General features: G+C 44.0%; 1 protein-coding gene across 1 annotated transcript in view; it reads left to right on the plus strand.

Moving 5' to 3' along the window:
- The window catches only part of LOC121678085 (collagen alpha-1(XXIV) chain), an 80,941-nt gene that overhangs the window by 27,531 nt on the left and 30,869 nt on the right, over positions 1-22,541 (plus strand). The window contains exons 6-20 of the mRNA XM_042057289.1: positions 1,130-1,183; positions 1,722-1,775; positions 3,917-3,961; positions 5,162-5,215; positions 5,528-5,572; positions 7,415-7,468; positions 8,234-8,278; positions 9,856-9,909; positions 10,860-10,904; positions 17,452-17,505; positions 17,673-17,717; positions 18,009-18,062; positions 18,795-18,848; positions 19,701-19,754; positions 22,288-22,341. Coding sequence (XP_041913223.1) covers positions 1,130-1,183; positions 1,722-1,775; positions 3,917-3,961; positions 5,162-5,215; positions 5,528-5,572; positions 7,415-7,468; positions 8,234-8,278; positions 9,856-9,909; positions 10,860-10,904; positions 17,452-17,505; positions 17,673-17,717; positions 18,009-18,062; positions 18,795-18,848; positions 19,701-19,754; positions 22,288-22,341 — 765 coding nt within the window. The remainder of the gene's footprint in view (positions 1-1,129; positions 1,184-1,721; positions 1,776-3,916; positions 3,962-5,161; positions 5,216-5,527; positions 5,573-7,414; positions 7,469-8,233; positions 8,279-9,855; positions 9,910-10,859; positions 10,905-17,451; positions 17,506-17,672; positions 17,718-18,008; positions 18,063-18,794; positions 18,849-19,700; positions 19,755-22,287; positions 22,342-22,541) is intronic.

Raw genomic sequence — 22,541 nt, forward strand, 5'->3', positions numbered from 1 at the left:
ACAGTTGTTTTGCCAACGCTAAATGTTAAAGAGTTATAGAAAGCATACAGTATCTGGCCTTTAACAGTAGAGATTTAATCCCATTTTCCATCACAGTCCACTTTGTTTGTGACAGTGAGAATGGTATGTTTACCTGGCTTGATATCTTCACTGCATGGTTCATGTAGTAGTTTTCTGTTTCAGTTAGTGATATAAATACTTGGAAGGAGCTCTTACTACTTTCAGAGGTCATGACTGTTTGGTATAAAAATGTAAGAAAAAACTCCTACACCCTGTAAATGCAGATCAGTGTGTAACAAGTCTGTTTTTATAGTAGTGCCCGTGATATTTTTGGGTTCTCAGTGATGTTTTAAGAATGACGCTGTTGAAGGCCTTTCTGTTGAGAACTGTCTGTAGAGTTGCCAAAGTTGTAAACATGTCAGTGGAAGATTCCCAGGAAAGACCACATGTTTGAGCACAGGTCAAACGCATTGTTGTTTCATTTCCTGGTTTCTGCCACCCCACCCCTTTTATGTTTCGGCTACATTTTGCTCTGCGAAATTCTCTCAGGAATTCATGTCGCTGTCAGTAGCCTCTTGAGTCGAGCTCGAAATGGCTTTGTGTCTCAATTCCTCTGGACAGTCTCAAAAGAAGGGGCTTAGAGAGGTTGTCTTCGTCCAACCCACAAATCAGCATTCTCAAGGAGTCCTCTCTCAATGGCTGTGTAGACACACACACACACACACACACACACACACACACACACACACACACACACACACACACACACACACATGGACACACTCACACACATACACACATACAGAAGTTTGAAAGCTATACATCTCCATGAATACCAGGTTCAGTCAGACAGTGACAAGGGGCTTTGGGCCAGGGGTGGGGTATTGTACACTGATACAGAACTCACAGCTGAGATCACTCTTGTCAGCTCAGAATGTAATCTCAAATCTCTGTAATCTCTTGCTTTTCTTTTACTGTGTTGTAAAGTTTGCAATGTTTATTGTAAGAGGAAAACCATACCAATTTAAAAGTTGATCACTTGTTTTACAAGCAGTGTCAGTAACAAGTGTCAGTTTTGAGAGGAGAGGGGCAGAGTAAGTAACGCTGTGGTGAATCTGTCTTTTGTTAGGGTGCCAAAGGTGATCCAGGACTCTCCCCTGGTCAGGCCCCACTGGGGGACCCGGTAAGGCATCCGAGACATCGGCCCTATATGCAACATGGCCTGTCAGCTCTTTGCATATCTCTCTCTCTCTCTCTCTCTCTCTCTCTCTCTCTCTCTCTCTCCTCTCTCTCTCTCTCTCTCTCACACACACACACACACAGTGAATGTCTTTGTGGCTTTTGTAGCTTTCCTGTCATGCACCTTTTCAGTTCCCCTTCCTGTAACTTTGTTGTTTTTTTCCCTACCCCTTACACCTTATCCCCAAACATTTTCTCAGTGATAACATCACCTCTAGATTGTAGATCATAGATCATAGGTCAAGCCTGTTTTTTTTTTCTTTCTTTTTTTCTTTTTTCAACTGGGCCTCCAGCTAGCCTCTTTTGCCCTGTGATAAACAGTCAGGCTTCACTCCCTATTTCCTTCTCCGACTCCTCTTGGCTAACCCGAAACACATTTTTTTGTGGATAGCTCACTGTCATAATAACTCCAGTGCACGCTTTGTGTTGGTTGGTGTGAGCCCACACTTTTCAGGGGGTTCTTATGCTTCTCTCTTTTTCAGGGAGACAGAGGACGCATGGGTCCACAGGGCGCAGCGGGTTTCCCAGGTCCACCGGTAAGGCTATTCCCTCCATCTGTCTTTCTCCCCTGCACGCGCAGGTAACACAAGCTTGTCACTATTTTAAAACTGTGTGTCGGGAAGGGTCTGGGATTATTGCATCTCAAGTGTAGGCCACACATGATGTGTGTAGGCTGTAAAAGCACGGCGGCGATGGCGGCTTTGTAAGTGCGTGGCCTCGTGGTTGACACTGGATGGAGTTGGAGGTCGCTGCCATTGCTACCGCTGCTGCTGCTGCTGCTGCTGCTGCTGCTGTTGCCACCGAGCCCCCTCTCAACACTCAAGTCTATGGATTGGGGTGGATTGGGTTACGGCCGTGACAGAAAGGGCCTGTGTCAGAGTGCAAGGCTGCCGCGGCTTGCCATCTGGCCTCTTGGAGGCCTGGTGCCACTGTGGCCCTGGCGTCGGTCTGGGGCAGGGGCACGTCTGGAGCCCTGCGAGAACCCGAGAACTCCCAGGAGGTTAAAGGTCGTCTTTTAGCGGTAAAGACTCTCGACGGAAGGTCATGCTCCCAGTGGCCATGAACATCCCATACATCTTCAAAGAGCAACTGGCCCAAACGAGCGTTCCTCTCAGTGTCCATTTGAGCTCATAAATCAAGGCCTTCATATCCATCTCACCGGGACTTTTTTATCACCAAACACCAATCATATGTAATTACACATCCACAGACATGTAATAAATGTCATAAACAGTCCTGTAGCCTTTCATACCTAAACATGATGCCTCATACTACAATGATTGGAGTGTGACCGCTTTCTTAAACACCACCAGACTCCACAGTTTCCTTATCAGTGAACCGTCTTTCCGAGAAAGCTTTCCGAAAAGCAAGTGTTAATCCCTCCCGAGATACACCTGGAGATGAATGACTGGAGCTTCTATTTAAGCTGTGTGAGAGAAGAACAGTAGCACAGTGAAACTGGACTGCACCGCCCGTCCCAGGAGGACTGTCCAGAATGTTTGCAGAAACTTAACCTAATACCCAGAAGATGAACTAGACCCCATGAGGTGTTTTCATAGGAAATGGATGACTTTGGACCAACCTTCTCTAACCCTCGCAAGTGAAGTCTTTTTATTAAACTCCATAAGAGTTCAGGTGTCGCAACCTAGGAAGTGATTAAATGGCAAAACAGTGCCCACAGTTTGCGTTTTTTCCTCCTTCCTTTCAACAGCATCCTGGACCAGCCATCTAGATATCCAGGACCAACCTGATATTTCTTTATACACAGGACTGGAACATTCACAGCACTCTAAGTGGAGTCTAAAGCATATCTTGACTCTTCAAAGGACACATTTTGGCCTGAGTTCAGGGCATCTCAATGAAGATTTGATTTTCAGATAACTTTTTAGGTTATGAGCCACTCTGGATGCATGTAATGTGGTATGCATGAAACATGGGTATCTTGGAAGATTATCAAAGTCGTTGCAACAGAAGAACTTAACAGCCTACTGAGCCATGGCTGACTAGAAGTTCATAGCCTCAATCAACTGATCTTTACAGTTTTACTGTTTTATTTATATAGGATTTGTGTTCTTCATCAAACTACTGTTCTTCAGCTCATGAATACCCAGTAATATGTGGTCGGTGCATGGTATAGAGTGATTGTATGGATCCTCCTGACTTGTGTACGTATGCTGATCTCAACAAGGATCATTAGATTGTTGTGGCTACAGAGTTTTAAGGCAAATTCCCACACCGAAGGTGACCCCCAACAGAAATAGCCTGTCAGGTCTAGACCAGGTTAGGAGGTAATTCATGCCGACCTCTGACCCCTGCTGTGCCATTAGGCTGCTGGGTGTTGCAGGATTGGCCTTGGGAATTTTCCAGACCCTTCAAAGAATTCAGACTGGCTGGGCATGCCCCTCCCCTAATGACCGCAACAAATCCTACTGCAAATCCCCTATTGATAAGTTATTTCAGTGTTAACTAAATATTAATACTGGATAGAGAGGGATGTGGTTATATTGGGGCTAAGGATTGTCTCATTGAAACAAGCTAGAATTGTACATTAGGCATGTACTGAGCCAAGAGACTGATGATCCAAAGCAGACTCTGGACACAAGCAACATCCAGACTGGTGTTAAAGGATCTTATTTGAGTGTATAGGAGTTTATTGGTTTTGTTGTTTCTATTGCAGGGTCCAAAAGGGTATCCTGGGCCTTCAGGCTTGCCAGGAGATCAGGTATGAAGTTCACACGCTTCACGCGTCTCATGTCCTTGACATGTGATACACTTAGAAACGTGTTTAGAAAACTACACGCAGAAATCGCTTTACTTTATCTTGATTTTTTACACTGTCATTTTCTCTCAATCGGTTTTCACACTGACACCCAAACCTACTCACATCTTCTCACTCACTAAATCTGTCATGCATTTTTAACACATGCACGCATGCACACACACACACACACACACACACACACACACACACACACACACACACACACACACACACACACAGACAGCTGTGGTCTGCATGTCATCGGTTATGTCACACCTCTCAGCTGTTCCTTCTTATCATCACACCTTCTTTCATCCCAGTTCATCCCTGTCTGCTCTCCACAGGAAGTACAAAGCTTTAGAAGAACCTAATAATTAACACTTACACCAAGCTGCTCGGAAACTGGGCAACGCTATACAGTGTATGCAGCCTGTGAAAAAGACAACTCTCTGGGAGATTTTGGAAGTCCTTCCTGTTCAGCTGGCCTTAGAGACACTTATGATTTACATTGGGAATCTAAAGGGACAAAAGTAAATAGATAGGATGTGATCTCTCCACATTTGTAAATTCCCTGAACAAGCAGAAAAAAGGAAAATGAGATATTTATTTACAAGTATCTCACAGACATATATAAGCTCTTTTTTGGTTTTAAACTTCAGCCTGTCCTCTTCATCATTACTCTTTACTAATTACCCTCATTATACTAATATCAATGTAATAAGACTATCATTTATAGATCTTAGTAATCATATAGTATCATGTAGCATTTTGGGCATAGTCAGACAAGCTATACCTGTAGCTTTAACCATCAATTGGCTCCTGCTCCAACTGCAGGCAAGGTTATGAAGTATCAGTATTTTGTCCTCTTTATTACCCAAGTTAAGATGCTCTTGTAATAGCACTAGGTAACAGTCCAGCTCATGTTTCATCATCTGAACTGGAGCAGTGCCAGCGGTGGGAAGCTGGACGGAGATGGGTATTTCAGCACGGAGGCTGTGGACATGGCAGAGAAGGGCCTCACTGGTCGGGGGGAGGGGGGGGGGGGGCAGCTGAGAACAATACCCGTCTTATTCTCCCCTGGCATAGTTTCTCCTCTTTCATGCCCCTGTCTCTCTCTCTCTCTCTCTCTCTCTCTCTCTCTCTCTCTCTCCTCTCCCGCAGGGTTTGCCAGGACTACCAGGCGAGACTGGGGCAGCAGGTTACCCTGGCAGGCAGGTGCAGTGACCACGATCCACTTAAAAACTACACTACCCAGAACCCTACTTCTACAGTACCATGTGTGCCACCATAACTTCCCCCAAAACTGCCTAGAATACACCATACATATGCTTTATCTCACTGGAAAATGTACACAACATGAACCCCTTTCAATATGTAAATCTTTATTTAACATTGTTTATTTTTTTACCCTCAGTAACAATAGCCTTCCCATCTACTGTATAAAGCCAGTTGGCACACATTTCCTCTCATTTTGGCATTTGCAATGAAGGACAGTGGATTCTCCTCCTTAAGACTGCTCTGTTTCAGGGGTTGGCTGGACCAGAAGGTAACCCAGGTCCTAAAGGTGTCCGTGTAAGTAGAGCAAACCCCTCTCCTCTCTCCCTCCCGTGCTGTAAAAACGTGAACTTTTCATTTCCTGAGAGGATTAGACAGTGGCAGCCAGGCGACTCGCGCTACCATTCCTGTTCACCAAACAGCTGACCTGAGGTCTGTGAGGCTGTAAGAAACAAGCTGTGTAGCACCACTAGGGGCTGTTCAAGGATCTGTGTTATTTAACAAAGCTGGCCGACTTCACTCACGCAGCGCATACTCCTCAGGAAGCACTGGCATGAGAGAGACAGAGAGAGAGAGAGAGAAAGAGAAAGAGATGGAGAGAGAGAAGGAGTGGGGGTAGGGTTACAGTGAAAGAAAAGTAGGGGGATTCAAGACAGTGCTCAGAAAAGAAGTGAGAGAATGAGCGAGAGAGAGAGCGAGAGAGAGGGAAAAAAGAAAAGTTCTAAATGACAAAATGAAAAGGAGGGGAGAGCAAAAAAAGAGAAGAAATTGGCTGATGAGAGAAAGCAAAGAAAAAAAGGGAAACTGTATAATGTGGGAGACCAGATTATACAGTAGGTTGAAAGCTGTAATAGATGCATCTACAAACTGCAAACAAATCACTGCATTATTTTCTGTCAGGGGACTTCAGAGACTCCCACTAAGCCTGGCCTTTTGCAGTCTCAGAGGAATGTCTAAGAAGGAAGAACACACGGGGGAGAGAAGGGCAGACAGGGCAAGACAGAAGGAAAGAGAGAGCTTTAGAGGCCTCCCGTCTATCTTGTTTCATCTTTGACTGACTTGCCATGTGATTTCACTCAACCAGAAACCAAAACATAGCAGATAACCTGTTGTCCCCTCAGCCTAGACGGCCTTTCTCTTGGATTATGGACGTGGTCGACCTGGGGGCACAGACCCTCATTTTCATGGACCTCTTTTCAAATACGTTTTAAAACTATCTCCCTAGTCATACTTTATATTTGATAGATTGGTGAGGTAATGATACAATGATTCAGTAGGGTGATAATACAAAAAACAGGTGTGGTGGAACAATGGTAATGTCACCGACAATCTGTCGATTCCTGCCATTGCGAGTCTGTATTGCTTTGGATAATAGTGTCTACTAAATATCAGTCAACTTTATTTTTAACTTCTAACAATCAGGCATAAGGCATGTGTGCAGATAAGACCAAGCTTACCAGTGACTCCAAGAAACAAAACTAAAACAATAAAAAACAATCATAATTGTTGAACAAGGTGTCTTACTATGCAATAGCTAGTGGATAGTGAAGCTCAGTAGAGACAATGTATGCTGTGAAGAGATTATGTCATACAAATGCATGTTCTCCAGCAAAATGCTCTTAAGGGGAGGCAGGGTAATTACAGGGCTTTTCACAAATTATTCTTTGTAACTGGTGTTTGATGAGTAGGTAAAACATAAATTATATCATAAGTAGAAATGCCACAGGCCCAAGCATGGAGCCATGAGGATCTCAACGGATTCAAATGTGTCTCTAAGCAGTATAGTGAAAAGCTCCATTCTTTTTTTTTATAGAAAATTAATTCTTATTTATTGCTGCAGTAATTGTAAATGTGTGATTATTGAGGACACCTTGATAACCAACTTCCCTCTATTTGATTAGACCCCTCCTACTTGAGTTTGTGAATATGTTAAGTGGTGTTATTTATTGATAAAGTCTTGCAGGACACCAGCTTTACAAAGAAAAGTAGATTGTACTTTTATTTGGTATTTTTTTTATGTTAGTGCACTTGAAGCACCAACCATTACAATGTGAGTTTTATGCATTATGTTATATTTTTGAAAAGTTAAGTGTGTAGCCTTCTGTAATTGTGGTTGTATTGTTATTGCCACTCTTCTAGGGGTTCATCGGCCCACCAGGTCTAGCAGGTCCAGTAGGTCTGGAAGGAGAAAGAGTAAGTCATGTGACCTCACATGAGGAGTCTATTTCTGTTGTTGTTGTTTTTTTTTTACTATGGAAACCAGTTACACTGCATGTATTCTTTTCTTTGTGTAAAAATATACAATAGTGTATAGCATGCATTTCTCCCTCTTTACTGCGGGGAAAATGTAACACATGTTGTTCTTGTGAATACCCTCCACTATGTGGTGATTTTATAACTCGGTTAATTTCTTTTCCATCACTAGCAAGCCTCTCTGTTCCAAAAAATATGTTGGCAAGAAGTGAACAACCACATTGAATAATTTCAGCTGTCTGTGTTTTGTCTTGTCCTTGCAGTTTCGGTGTGTACATGTTCTTGTTGAGGGGGGGGCTAGACAGTTTGATGGATAAACCCCTTTCCAGACAAATCAAGTCATGTATATATTTTTTTGTGGATCAGGGTTGGACTGAAAAAAATCTATCACATTGCCTTTTCTAGGAACTTATTTGGCACAGAGAGCTTAAATGGTGATGGAGACTCACAGGATTTCATGTTTTGAAGCTATAAAAATAATTGAACACAATTTTCCATAATACCCAGGCCAAGGTTGGAAAAATGACCTGTTAGCTATAAAAACGACTGAATCTAAATAAGTTATTGCTTAACCAACTCATTCCATTGCAGTGCGTCTATGTTTTGTTGTAGATGCAAATAGTAGATATGTGACTAAAGGAGTGCTTGATATGGAAACATGTCACTCTGTAATCAAGAGCTGTTCTCTTTCTGTTTATTTCCAAGGGAATTCCAGGCCCTCCTGGGAAAACGGGTCCAAAAGGAAGGCAGGTAAAGTGTTGTAAACAAGCTTTCCATCTATCCGAACAAGACATTTATATTATTTGAGTAAATGTTTGTTCTTTTTTAGACAAAATGTTGTCTAAAATGGACACTGAGTACCTGTGACCTAGAAATATATCAACAACAGTTCTACACAAATGCTTCGAAGGTCTTTCAGCGTTATTATGTAACCTAAAAAGTTGCACTTCAAGCACTTCAAATCAGTAATTCTTAACCTTCATGTGGCCTGCAGGCATATAACAATAGGCGCATATTTCAGCTGTGTGCACACTCAATGTGCCAAATCCTTCGCCAGAAAGTGTGGCTTTCAAAAGAGCACCTTGGAAAGCACACCAGAGTACAATTGGTGTGACTCCTACAGCAAATGTTTGTTCCAGGTTACTGAAGCAATGCTTTTTTTTAATGGGGATGATTGCACATTGTAGCCAGTGACTGGCACCAGGAATGAGCAGTCTGAAAAGTATTAGCCTTATAAAAACACAAGCATTGGCGAAAAGCGTCTGACAGACTGCAAGCTGCCCCGGTGCCAACTGGGCAGTCCTCCCAGTGTCACTGATCAGGACTGCATTATCAAACATCTCTGGGTCGCTGAAAGCTGTATGGAAGACTTTCAAATTCCATGGGGTAAATATGAGAAGAGGCGGTGTGTGTGTGTGTGTGTGTGTGTGTGTGTGTGTGTGTGTGTGTGGGATGGTGGTGAGAACAACGCCACAGAACATGACTCCTCTGGGTGAAGCAGACTTTTTCCATGGCCTCCAGTGGGACAAGGCCTTTATGCCAACATCAAAACCCACTAACATCTAACAGAGAGACTCTAGGTGCCTTTTATAGATGGACTCTGAAATACTAGCATTTGGTGCTGCACATAGTCCATAGTTTTTTTCAGTTTGGGGGTATATACACAGTGTGTTTACATGTCAACACAGTGGAATGTACCTTGTACAAAGGTCACGCAACACAGAGTTTGTTAAATGAATGAACCTTGCAGTCATAAAGCTTGTGACATCCAACAGTATGCATGGCCATCAGCTATGTCCCATTTGGTCATGCCGAACGAGGTGCCAACATCCAAGAGCCAACAGAGCCAATAAAATGAAGGCATCACTTAGCACAGTTGTGGACTGTAGACTGTTATGCACTGAGGACTGTGCTTGATTCTTGTTTAATTCAACACACTTTCACCAATTAGAACTGGCAGTACATTTTACATCTTGTGTTCTCGAATGGACAACAATTGTACTTGATCTTCCAACTGTTGATGTGTTTTTGGGGTTGCACCTGTGTGTTAGACAAAAGTAGGGCACTTTCTGTATTTTGAGACCATTGAACATTTGTAGGGGTTGGGTACTGAAGATTGAGAGAGTGCACATACCTTAACTTAACATACATCAAGATAAATTGAAATGGGAAGTACTCATGTAGCCATTAAATCCATCATGCTCATATTCCCCCAAAGAATATTGAAGGTACCTAGGGCAGAGGTAACACTACCATCCCATTTGTCATAGCCTACTTACTGCCAAGGTGTGTCCATGCGGTAACTCAGCTGTCTGTTCTGTTTTCAGGGTGTTGTCGGTGACGCTGGCGAGAGGGGTCCTCCCGGGCCGGATGGGAATGAGGTACCACCTAATTACACCTAATTAAATCCCCTTGCAATCTGTTAAGCGTATAAAACTTCACAAGCGTTTATGGCCATTTAGTTGATGTAGCGAAATTACATATCCTTGCTTCTCACCGCACTTGGTGTGCCCGGACTTGCCCCTATACTCCAAAAGGAAGCGTTGACAGCTTTTCCATGTTTGAACAAAGTTGTAAATAGAGAGAGCTATGTTTTGATTAGAGAGTCAGCAAAATGTATCTTCTTTTCATAAAAGTATGCTTCACGGTATCATTTGTGATGGTAAGGCTCTTGGCAAAGGGAGGGTTAAAGAGCAGAAAATGTCTGTATGAAAACATTTTCGCTCGTGTCAAGCTGTTTGAATAAACACCGGTACTCAGTGGCTTTTACAGTGAAGCAGCCACGCCGTTATAATCTCAACTTACAGCTTTTGCTGTGAGCCACACACAGACACATATTCTTTGTCGTGCTATCAATTTATGTACCCCTTTTTCAGTTTTACGTGTAGAAAATCAAAAGTGATTTATAGAATTACCGTAGAATGATCACCCTTACAGTAGGTGTTCTGTAGAATATTGTAGCTCTAGTAAGCGTCTATTCAGGTTACTTCACTCAGTTAGTGTCACGACCAGTCATATTAAAAGCTCCATAAAACTCAATGGTGTTGAAATGAGCAGCCATATATTAGATAAATAGCTGTATGCTTGGCGGATTTCAGCTGAAAAAAATACACTTGAAGGTGCTGTGATACAGGATCTGAGCCTACAATGTTTCTTTTTCTTTGCCCTTTGTTTATTTTCTGGTGTTAAATAAGATTGTATGCATTAATCTGTTTGTGGCAAATATTTATACAGTCTTCAAGTGAATGGAATAGTAGGTTGTATCATCTTCCATTATTTTTCTTGCTTTATCAAAAAGCATTTATTTCCAATATCTCCTTTTTTCCTCCAGGGGCCTGTTGGAGGGACTGGGACTGGAGGCTTTCCAGGACTGAGAGTGAGTAAACTGAGAAAGCATTCTAGTATTCTACCCGATGGTACTGATTGTTAAAAAATAGATTTCCCACATTCTTACGCTTTTGTTTGCCTGCTTTATCTTGTAGATCTGAGATTTTAATAAAGTTAAACAAATCACAAATCATACATGACTATCATTAAGAAAACTTTAAATTGCTTTCTTACATGCGGTATGTTTTAAAGGGTTCATAAGTAGTATAAGATGTATAAATCCTAGTGATCCTAGTGACTGAGTATGAAATACTATCATGAGACTGAAAATCTCTGCTGATAGCCACCTTGAAGAAAAATCACTCTCTGTCCCGACAACCGTCTGGACGCATGCTACTGTGTCTTCGGATTACTTTTCATGTGAAACATCAATCAATGTGCATCCTACCACATGATGATTGTTCATAGGCTTCCCTTGTGTTGCACTCATCTTTTGCTGTGTTGGGCTAAAGAAATAGTAATTGGCAAGCATTAAACAATTGTGACCATTTGTTTTTCTAATGAAGAATTTTGTCATTGATCATTCCTCTGATGATTCATTAGTTTACTTCTTAATCTGTTTTCTAATGACATGATTGATTGATACAGTATTAAGGCAGGGAGAGTCTTCACAGATCAGTGGACATCTTTCGTGCCAGTCTGACTCTTTTCCTCTCAGGAGTTACTGGAGTACCGAGCCCAGGTCATTTGTTTTTGATGGCAAGAATATGCGGCTCTCTCCTGAGTGCTACCGTAAAGTGCTTAGCTTGGCCAGCAAGCTTCTGCCAAAGGATGGATTACCAATATTTTATGCTCTCTAAATGCTTGGCGGCCTGTCAGCCCTAGAGGGATCCACAAAGAGAGAGAGAGAGAGAGATCTAGAGATAAACTGGCGTAGGAAGACTTGGAACTTCCCTGACGTTGGGTTCTAAATCCTGCTGTGAGGGAAGAGGGAGATGAAGGAGAGAAGGAAAGGCACCGGAGGCCTGTCACGGAGCTTCAGTGGGAGGAAAGCAGAGGGGGAAGGAAAGAAAGAAAAAGACGAGACAGAAGTCGGATGGTAGTGTAGGCTGTAGATATGTAGAGGTGCCGAAAATGAAAAGTGAAGATGGGGAAAAAAGAGGCAAGTGCCTGGAACATAGGGTGAGAAACATGTTGTCGCAAATCTTGCTTTCACACCTGCATTCAGGTGAGCCAGCCGACGTGCCCTATTACTAATCTTAAGGCCCCCCAAAAGGAGGGTTCGGTGTCAGAGCCCCTGTTGATGCTTTTGAAACAGCAGTCAGTAAGATTTAAGGGGGCTACTCCTGCTGCTTCTCACGCATGGAACCTGCCTGAGTTTGGGATGGATTTACACTTACCTTTCGCTCCATTCCTCGGCAAGGCCACAGCTCAGAGACTGTGTGGAGCCATCTGTCCGTACAATGTTACAAACTGCCAGGAGGCCGTGGCTTCCCTGCCACAGGGCTACTGTAAAGAGATTGTACATTCAGAGGCGAACGCCTTTCACAGCTGGACACGGTTAGTTGGTTCCACTACATCCCCTAGTGCAATGTCTGAACAGCTATCAAATTGCCTCACTGCATCACAAAAAGAGTACAATTCTGGAACACTGAAAAAAACTGGTCAGAAACAGACAAGTAATATAATTGAAATGGATTGTTATGGGACTGTCCAACACGTTCATTAGCCAATCCAATAGAGTCACCAGTTGGTTGGAGTTGGTGTAAAATTCTGAAATAGCCTACTTAAAAAAAAAAACTGGTCAAAAACAGACAAGTAGTATAATTGAAATGAATTGTAATGGGACTGTCCAACAGTTTCACCAGCCAATCCAATTGAATCGCCAATTGGTAAGAAAGCCAGGAGATGAACTTGGGCCAAATCCTTACAACACATTTATTGGATTCATTCACCAGTCTGGATGAGCTACACTGCAGGACACACTGAGTGTGCTCTTTTTAGTCGATTTGTTGTTAAGGAACAGTTATAAGAACTTTTAAAGCAAAACTACAGAGTTTGGTATAAAACTAGTGAGTTACCTAAACGGCATGCAACACCTTGCAAATACCACCCATAGCCTTATTGGCACTGCTAAAGCTTGCTAACATGCTAACTGGTGTCTCTTGGTGATATAGCCCACACTGTTGTGCTGGGAAAGGTTTTCTTTAATTGTTGCTGTCTTTTCCTATCTTTTTTGCTTTCTACACATAACAGTCAACTGTATAGTGGATATCCTGGATGGCCGGTTGGAATGACACATGTAGAAATACCTATCCTTCAGATGACTATATGACATCAACATAATACCAAAGATGATACCAAAAATAGTTCTTTGATAAAAGCATATCTCAAAACATGGAAAATTGTAGTGTAGTGTTGCTTTAGAGAGATAGCCCTATTTAGTGCCAAATGACCAGTTCCAGCACACCTCCGTCTGTCTCAGTTCATCCCAGTGCAGTGTGCTGCCACATTATTCTCTAGGAGCATCGCGGCAGGATGGGGTCCAGTTCCGATTTGTTGTCCATCACGACAAGCGGAGCCAGATCCGACACGGTTCCAATGGGAACCACATGCTGGCATTGAAGTGAAAGGAAGGCTGGCGGGGCATGCATTCGTCATGTCCTCCCCACAGTATATTCCCTGGAAAAATGGAAAAATCTTTCAAATGTAAAGTGTATAGGCGGGATGTTCCACGCTACAAATTGGTCTCATCTCCTGTAAGCATGCATCCATGCCAAGAGGCCTCATTCCAACCACAACCCTTTGAAAGACCCTGTCTGTCCCTGTCCATCCGTCCAAAATGGCCTTTAGTCTTATTTCTTGCTTTAGATTTTTCTCTGTGATCTGAAGTCGCAAGGGGTGTCTAAAACCAGGTCAAGCTTCCAGACCCTTGTAATTAAATGTAATGAATATGCTGTCGTAGACATCTGCATGACACAGTGTCGTGATGGTTGCTCAAGCTCATGAACGTTGCCTAATCGACTTTTTCACTCCTCAGGCAAACGGCTTGATTTAGGTTCATGATAATGTTGATGGATAGGCGATTACGTTTTGCTTTTTGACCAGCATCAGATTTACAACTGTGGTCAGTCCCAAGTGTGGTTAACCATGCTGTGGTTGGCTAGCAGATGGCGGATACTTAAGGCAGACCTTTTAATGTTGGGATTTGGGAAAGTTTCCATTTCAACATGTGTTGTGCCCCAAACGTCACAGTGGGGACAGTAACACAGGCAAGTGTTCTGCCAACAAGTGACTCATTACAGTTTCAAATTCTCAAAGGACACATTGAGGAATATTCTTACGCAGCCCTGTGCTGTATGTAACAACCACACAGTGTACGTACGTCAAAGAACTTAACCAAGATGCTGCAAGCACTCCGGGTGTTCCTTTTCAATTCAATTTGATTTGACAACCTCAATTGGGCCGTGCGAAAATAAAACTAAAGTGATCGGCTATCATCTAAAAAGACATGGATTTCTCCACCACACTGCTGAGACTGTAGTTCTCAGAGAGGAATGGGGCGGCTGTTGTTTTTCTCCTGTTCTATTGTACGTGGTGATAAAAGGCTGGATTTTCACTCTGGGAAAGATGACACCTCAGCAGTTCACTTTGAGTGGAACCAGCCACAACTCTCAACAAGGACCAGAGATTGCCTTTGAAGTCGATGAATACAGTCATTCTATCTTCTAATTTAATTGCTGGCTATCTCCAGCTACCCCTGAAGCTTGGGGTGGGTCAGTTTCTCCAGACCATCTGAAGCACGTGTGTGGGTTTTATTTGTCCAAGTTTTCAAAGGCTCTTTTGGGTTTTAGCGAAACTGGTGTCGAGTAGGACATTGACCTGTGGAGGAGTTTGAATGTGGTTTCCATCAGGTTTATCAACAGTGGTTTGTCCTTTATGTTATTAGCATTCCATGGCAAACTAGTCCTGAGCCATGCACACACACACACAACATTGTTGGTGTCTCTGCGTGGTACGTGGTATGTTCGAGATCATACGTCTGGTGGAAACAGGAGCTGGTGGTTTCACATTACATCCTGGCCTCTCAACTCTCCCGCCGCCCCATTTCTCACATGCCATGGCGGGGGTATAAAATCGTTTTTCTTTTCTTTTTTTTACGAACTGCGTGTGATTAGTCTTCATCCAGCAGTGCCATTAGCCCATTCTCCTCGCCATCAAACAGAGTGCTTACCCAACACCAGATGGGCTCAGCTCTTTCAAGCCGCACGCCGTTTATGACGGTACATTAAAAGGCGCTCGCTCTTCTCGTGCCAGCCGTGACTCTTAGTATTGATCATTTTGATGGGGGATAACCCCGCAGCTGCGGACAGGCCAAAGGAAAGACTCTCTCCCATGCTCCCGCTCATCATTTAGGGTTAGCGCTCTGTCCGAGCCCGAGAAATTAATGCCATGGATGGATGTGAAACACTTGTGTCGTGCTAACTCAAACCTCAGGGGTGACATTAGCTGGTAAAATATGTGTTATGTATTTTCATCAGATGTAGGGTAGTCTTGTGCTAATCTGGTCTCAGTGGATGATAAACAATGTTAGTCTACTCCAGATCGCACAGATATAGTATAAGTATAAGTATATACTCTTTTGATCCCGTGAGGGAAATTTGGTCTCTGCATTTATCCCAATCCGTGAATTAGTGAAACACACACACAGCACACCGTGTACACACAGTGAGGTGAAGCACACACTAACACGGAGAGGTTACAAGCCCGAAGCCCTAACCAGTAGGCCACGGGTGTGTGGTGTGTAGAACTAGCTATTATATCTGTTGGTAGTTCAATGTTTTTGCAACACTAGGAGGATTTTATCTGTTGGCCAAGGCATTTAGATGTTTTCTCTCCTTATGCTATGCCACAAATGATTTGCACAAGTGTATCATATACATTTGATGTTCTCAGGACTATTTTGGATAACCCTTACCAAAGTTGCCCACGAAATAAAACACAACAAGCAACACATTTTTTACAGTACAATGAAGCACCATCACCGACAAAGCACATTTACAACATTTTCCACATACATTTTAGAGACCTATACGTGATGAAACAGGAACTTTCCAAACAATTTTAATGAATCATTAAGTCCTTAAAGTTTGGGATTGCTTATGTCGCTGGAGTCAATCACTGAGTCACCTACACACCACTGAATTCATGTCCGCTGAGAGTAGCTCAGGTCAGTGTGTGTGTGTGTGTGTGTGTGTGTGTGTGTGTGTATCAGGGGGACCAGAGAACAGGGCCAGTCTGATGCGATCAATGTGTCCAACAGATGCACCCACACGCACACTGACGCACATGCTCACTCATGCAGGAATCTGGACTTCATATTGCTGGAGTGGTATATTCTCCCGAGGTTGTACATAAACAATAGGAACAGTCTGCTGCAGATGCGAACGTCAGGAAGTTAAAACTGTATCCCTGACGACAGCAGTCTTTCATACGGACATGAAACAGGTCATTGGTGTGTGTGTGTGTGTGTGTGTGTGTGTGTGTGTGTGTCTATAATAGTAGAGGAATACCATTAGGGACCTCAAGAAGGTGAAGGGCCTGCATCCAATGAGGTCCAATGAGGTTATTGCGTATTTAGTTATTACAGATTATTAGCATTGTCCTTTTGGTCCTAATTCCATTTTCCATAGTGGACATCTGGCCTGAAAGCACACTGTTACAAAACAGCATTACATCCACCAGAGAGCTCCTGGTCCAACTGGAACCACTTAGATATGTATCAGAGCCATGCACAAACTGCCCCAGGCCTCACATTATATACCTGAGAGGTCCTCAGGGCCTCAGCTGTATTACTTTCTGTTCAACATAGGTGGTTGACTCATGCCTGACTCAAAAAGGAGCTCCTATCAGGCCAGCATGGATACAGATGGTCATTCATCCAGTGTCAGGCTGGATTAGATTTGATTTATTAGCACACGCAGGCAGATGATAAGGCCAGTCCGTATGATTGTTTGCCAGCGGTGCTTTGATCTTACAGCGAGATGTTGACATGGAGGAATGGGATGTTTTGGGGCAAAGCGCAAACTTGTGTGACAGTCGGGCCAAGGCTGGGAGCTGGCACAAAGGGATTGAACGTTTCCTCTGAAACATGTCATTTAGTTCTGGCAGGGTATCACAGGTGGTGGAATAAGCGCTTTCCCAGATGAAGCTTATTCCCAGTGGGGCCTTAAACTTTGGTCTGTCTGAAGTCTCAGACTGTACGAATGTTGTCATGGAGGATTGGCATCTTTATAATGCATTCACTGCTTGTCATAAACTCTTGTCCACTTCCTCACCACATAGGCTGGATATTTCAGGGCAAACTCTGGTCAAGATTAAGTACTATTTAATAATAATAATAATAATAATAATAATAATAATAATAATAATAATAAAAATAACACAGCTTCATATTTGGGTAAAAATAGAAACGGGCCCCCTCTCTACAAGTGTCTTTAGTTTACATAAAACATAATAAAGAAACAAACAGTTACAAATAGGCAAATGCTCATGTCTCATGTGACCCCCCCCCCCCCCCCCACTCTCTCTCTCAGGGCGACCCTGGGGCTGAAGGACTCCGCGGCCTACAGGGAATCTCAGGACCCCAGGTAACAGCTGCAGTCCGCCGTGCTTTCACTTATGTTACTGTAGAACACCTCACTCTCAAAATGGCCCACACTCAGGACCTCTCCACTCCACTCCACTCCACTCCACCCAACCTCACCACTCCCCCCCCACCCACTCCCTCCCCCCTACCTTTTTCTCTCGTTGGCAGGGCCCGGCTGGAAGGGTGGGGCCACCTGGATTGAAAGGTGATAAGGTGATCTAAATATTTCTATTATTGCAGTGAGTTTGTGTGTTTGTGAGTTTAGCGTGCTAGTGCTAAAGTAATTGGTCATTGCCAATGAGTGGTGATGAGCAGAGTTGGCTAGGTGGAAAATGGTTATGTGCATGTTCTGACGTGCTAATGCATGGTTTGTGTTGAGACTGTGGGTAATTGTGGGAGGAGTATGGCTGAGCCCAGTTTTATGTGGTATCATCATTATGTTCCATGGGTGGGATGCTGCAGTGTGTTGTCTCTATTTTATGATTTTTCTGTGATGCAATTCAGGGGGAACCTGGATTACGAGGCGAGCCAGGCGAAAACGGTTACCAGGGCGATAAGGTAAGGGAGAAAATGGAGGTCACTCGTCAGCTGGATTATCACCAAGGCCAACGCCCACTGCCGGCGTCTGACACGCGTCAAGTGACACCAAAGTTTAGAAATCCATTACTTGTAACGGAGCAAGGCACACTGGCGGCATCTGACGCGCATCAATGCCAACGTTTAGAAAATTATCTCATATCTCATTATCACTATCTCTTGAGTGTCAAATCCATAGACGCGAATGCCGTCGCCAGTGGGGGTTGGCCTTTATAATAATTAATGTACACACAGTCATTATATAGATCTCGGCATACATAAGTAAAGTAAATGGAGAGGATAAAGAGATCTACCCAAATGTGTGATTCATGTTATACTGCTTTACCGCACTGTGCTTTACTGGTATTTGTGGCGAGACGCAGTGAGTAGATCAGCACTCGACACCTCTTGAGGCCTTAACTATTGCCAGCCGATCACTGCTGAGCCATGCCAGTGGGGAGCATTACTGTGAAGAGAGACGTGTCAGCCCTTTCGTCATGTAGGATTGCTCTCAGCACAGGCCCACACACTGTAGGCTACAGACTAAACAAGCAACAAACACCCAGAGGTGTATCTTACACCATCAAACGCACATGTGGTCTGGATGTATCTGTGTGTGTGTGTGTGTGTGTGTGTGTGTGTGTGTGTGTGTGTGTGTGTGTGTGTGTGTGTGAGACAGAGGGATTGCATTCACTATGTTTGTTTGGTTTGCAGGGTGCACCAGGCTTGCCAGGACCTCCAGGGCCGAGGGGAAAACCAGGACCACTCGTACGTCTGCCCGTTTTATTTGCGTCTCGGGATTCAGACACATCTCTGCCCCCGAAAAGGCCATTAAATGCAAAACACTTTCAAGAGGTTTTTGGCATGCGTTCACCGTTAATGGATGAGTAGGGGTTAGAGTAATTGGTATCTCTGAGTCAGCATTAATGGAACTTATACCCACTGTGTGTGTGTGTGTGTGTGTGTGTGTGTGTGTGTGTGTGTGTGTGTGTGTGTGTGTGTGTGTGTGTGTGTGTCTGGCGGGTGGGGGCATGATCAGGATGATTCATTCTGTTTTAGTAGCACTGTAGACACAGCTAGGTGCTGGACCATTGAGTGGTGTTCTGTGCTTAACTTTGCTTGTGCTTGTTCTTTGCCATGTTTGTCCTGGTTCAGAACCCTTGCATCCCCCCAGGGTGGATAATCTTTTGTAGTTGTAGCGCCAGGACTCCTGGCAGTAATTTTAGTAATATCAAGTCAGCATGAGAAGAAAAGGGGAGGTTAGAAACATTACCACCCATAGTGTCCATCCCCGACAAATGCTGGCAACTCCCAGGGGTAGCAGACTCCCAGCCAAGGAAGAAATGAGGGCGGCTTTGTAGAACAAGTCCTGGGTTGCCCTAGCTTGGCGTGTGTATGTGTCTCTTTCTGTGTAAGTGTGTGTGTCTGTGTGTGTGTGTGTGTGTGTGTGTGTGTGTGTGTGTGTGTGTGTGTGTGTGTGTGTGTGTGTGTGTGTAGGGGTGTGTTTTTGTGTTTGTGTGAATGGGAACAGTTGTGTATGTAAATGACTTGGCAGCGGTTTGGGTTGTGCTGAGGTGTTACCAGTGTCTCATATGCTCCGTCCTGTCTGTCTGTTGAAAGGGAAGACTGGGCGAGATGGGGCTCCCTGGCCCGCCGGGGCCACCTGGACCAGAGGTAAGACGCCAAGAGCCACTGTCCTCCTCCGCTATAACAAGTCTGCTAATGGGATCAATATGTGTCACTTTCATAAACATACACTCACTCTCACACAGAAAAACACATAGAAACACTCACACACATGCACACACACGCGCACGCACACACACACACACACACACACGCACACACACACACACACATACACATACACACATGGTTTATTACATAAGCATAAGTGTAAGCATAGGAGTGGCGAGTGGAAGGCCCGAGTGCATTGGGCGGTAATGTAGATCTTATGTTTTGCATTCCACTCACATGGACAAGCTCCTCTGAGTTGATCAAAGTCTCTGCGCTCCCAGAGACATGTCAGCGAAGGTCATCCATCATTTAGCAGCATAAAGGATCGGCATAGGTCCTCCTGGAACACGATTCAGTGTTACACTGTATAGGAATGCACTGAAGACACAACGACAGTAGAAACACATACGATATACGATGACTGTTCCACAACATCATATTCCTTTTTGAGTACTGACCAGTCAAGCATAGTAGACTCAGCCTTGCTACTACAACTCATACAACTCACACTGGCCCATTCCTGTTAGTAGTCCGAGCATTGTCCATAAAAGAAACTGCAGATCAAGAAGACTGCCCATTCGTGTTTAACAGCCCAATATTTTACACACACTTCAGTTTGAAGCTGCTTTGCCAAGACTGACAGTCTTTTTCTTTCTGTAACACTAGACTGTTAGCACTGTGTGAGTCACCAGGTGTAAGATGGGGGTATTTTTCTGATCGCTGCCATCTTGGATGACTGCTGATGTTTATCACGAGGCGAGCCCTGTTGTGTGGGGGTGTGTTAAACATCCTGAACTGTGCTGACTGATGTTTCTGAGTTATGTGTATGGTCACCAGCCCCTAATCCCAGAGCTGGGCCAAATTTATGCTGCTCTGTCTCTGTGTTTAATTTCAGCACGGAATGAGACATGTGGAAGTCAGATGTGTTTGTATGTGCATGTGTGTGGGTGTGTTGCGGCCGTGATGCAGTCTCACTGTTGAAAGCTCTTGATAGCCAGCCTTGCTGATATGACTGTGGGAAAGAGAGACACACAAGGCACAAAATGTTGAATTGCGAACTGGGGATCATACCATCACAATCATCAGGTTGTGTGTATTGAGGTCCGATTGCATGAAGAGTAGGATGAGCATGTGACGTAACACAATAATATGATTAGAAAAGAATCTTAATCTTGAAGGGGCAAAGATAAAGACATTGTTTTTCTTCACTTGATATAGATGAATGGCCATCTAGTGGATAGAAGTATTCCATGCACCCCACAGTGTACTGTGAGTGAAAAGGAAACTCTAATCTGAGATGCTGTAGTTTCAGGCCATTACTGGATGTGTGTTGTGACTTGTGTGTAACTGTGTCTGATCTCATTTATGGTGTCTAATTTTGGCTGCATGCAGGCTCACAGTGATTGTGTGTTACATAAAAGGAAAGAAGATCTGAGATCAGAGAGCGAAGCATGCAGACTCTTTTCCAAAGACAGGAATCTAGTGGAATTCAATGCAGCAATCTGGCCAAAAGATGTCTTTGAACTCATTTAATTAACAAGAGTCCCTTTCTCCTGTTGTGACATTTCATGTCGAAAGCTATAACTCAGCAGATGGGGAATAATGGTAATCCCCAGTCTGCTGAAGGTTAACCCCTCACTCACACAGGTCTCTGGATGGACTGTGGGTCTTTAATCTAATGTCCGTTAGATTGAAACTGCATTTTGTGGCGTGCTAATTAAAAAGTCATATTTAAAATGGTCATTATTAAAAAAACAAAAAAACAATTCCCTTCTCCTTCTTTTGGTCCTGTCGCTGATAAAACCATCGCAGGTGTAGAAAGCAGTGATGGCGGCTGCAGTAGCGGCAACAGTGGTGATTGCATTGTGACTGTTGGGGGGTTGGGGGGGGGGGGGGGGGTGGGGGGGGGGGGTTGCTGGCCATCCGCAGATGAAGTGAGATTTTGGAAGGTGCTGGCAGGTGCCTCTGACAGAGCTAGGCCCATGAGGTCATCAATCACGGTGTGTGCATCAGGTTCCCATTACAGACCTGTGCCTGTGTGTGTGTGTGTGTGTGTGTGTGTGTGTGCTTCTCCCTTGTCCCTGATTTATATATGGCTCCCTACATGTGCAGTAAAATGGAAAGACCTCGGCAATCAATGGAAAAGAAAGGTGGCCATGGATTCCACATGCATTTGGGCATGGACAGTCTCATGGGCTTGTTTGCCAGGGGTTACAGACACATGTGGGCATGGTGGCTCCTGGTCCTCATTGGAGCTGGCTGCAGGTCCAGGGCATGGGTTAGGACATGGTGAAAGACAGAAGAAAGATGGCAGAGTAGACACAGGGACTCTTTGGTTTTGTTGTGGAAAGTGATTGCGCACACATTGCCTCTATGTGATTACTCAGCAGTAACCCAAGGCCATGAACAAAAAAAAAAAAAGATTTTTTTCCACCTTTATCTTTGACACCTGTCTCCATCTCTTGGACAGGGCTTTCCTGGAGACATCGGCATGCCAGGCCCCAATGGACCTCCTGGACCTAAGGTATGGTACACATGCTAATACTAACTGTCTTCTTCCCATGTAAAGACAGAGAAAAAAGAAGGAAAAAAAAATCCTACATTACTGAACTTGAGCTGAACTTGGGCTGTCAGCCATAGATCAGGTATATGCACATTAGTCTCCGCATGCTTTACGACAATCACTCCCACTCTGTCATTGTCCCACTCTCTCCCTCTCTAAAT

Source organism: Alosa sapidissima, chromosome 12, assembly GCF_018492685.1.
Source record: "Alosa sapidissima isolate fAloSap1 chromosome 12, fAloSap1.pri, whole genome shotgun sequence".
In the NCBI taxonomy this organism is placed as follows: Eukaryota; Metazoa; Chordata; class Actinopteri; order Clupeiformes; family Clupeidae; genus Alosa; species Alosa sapidissima.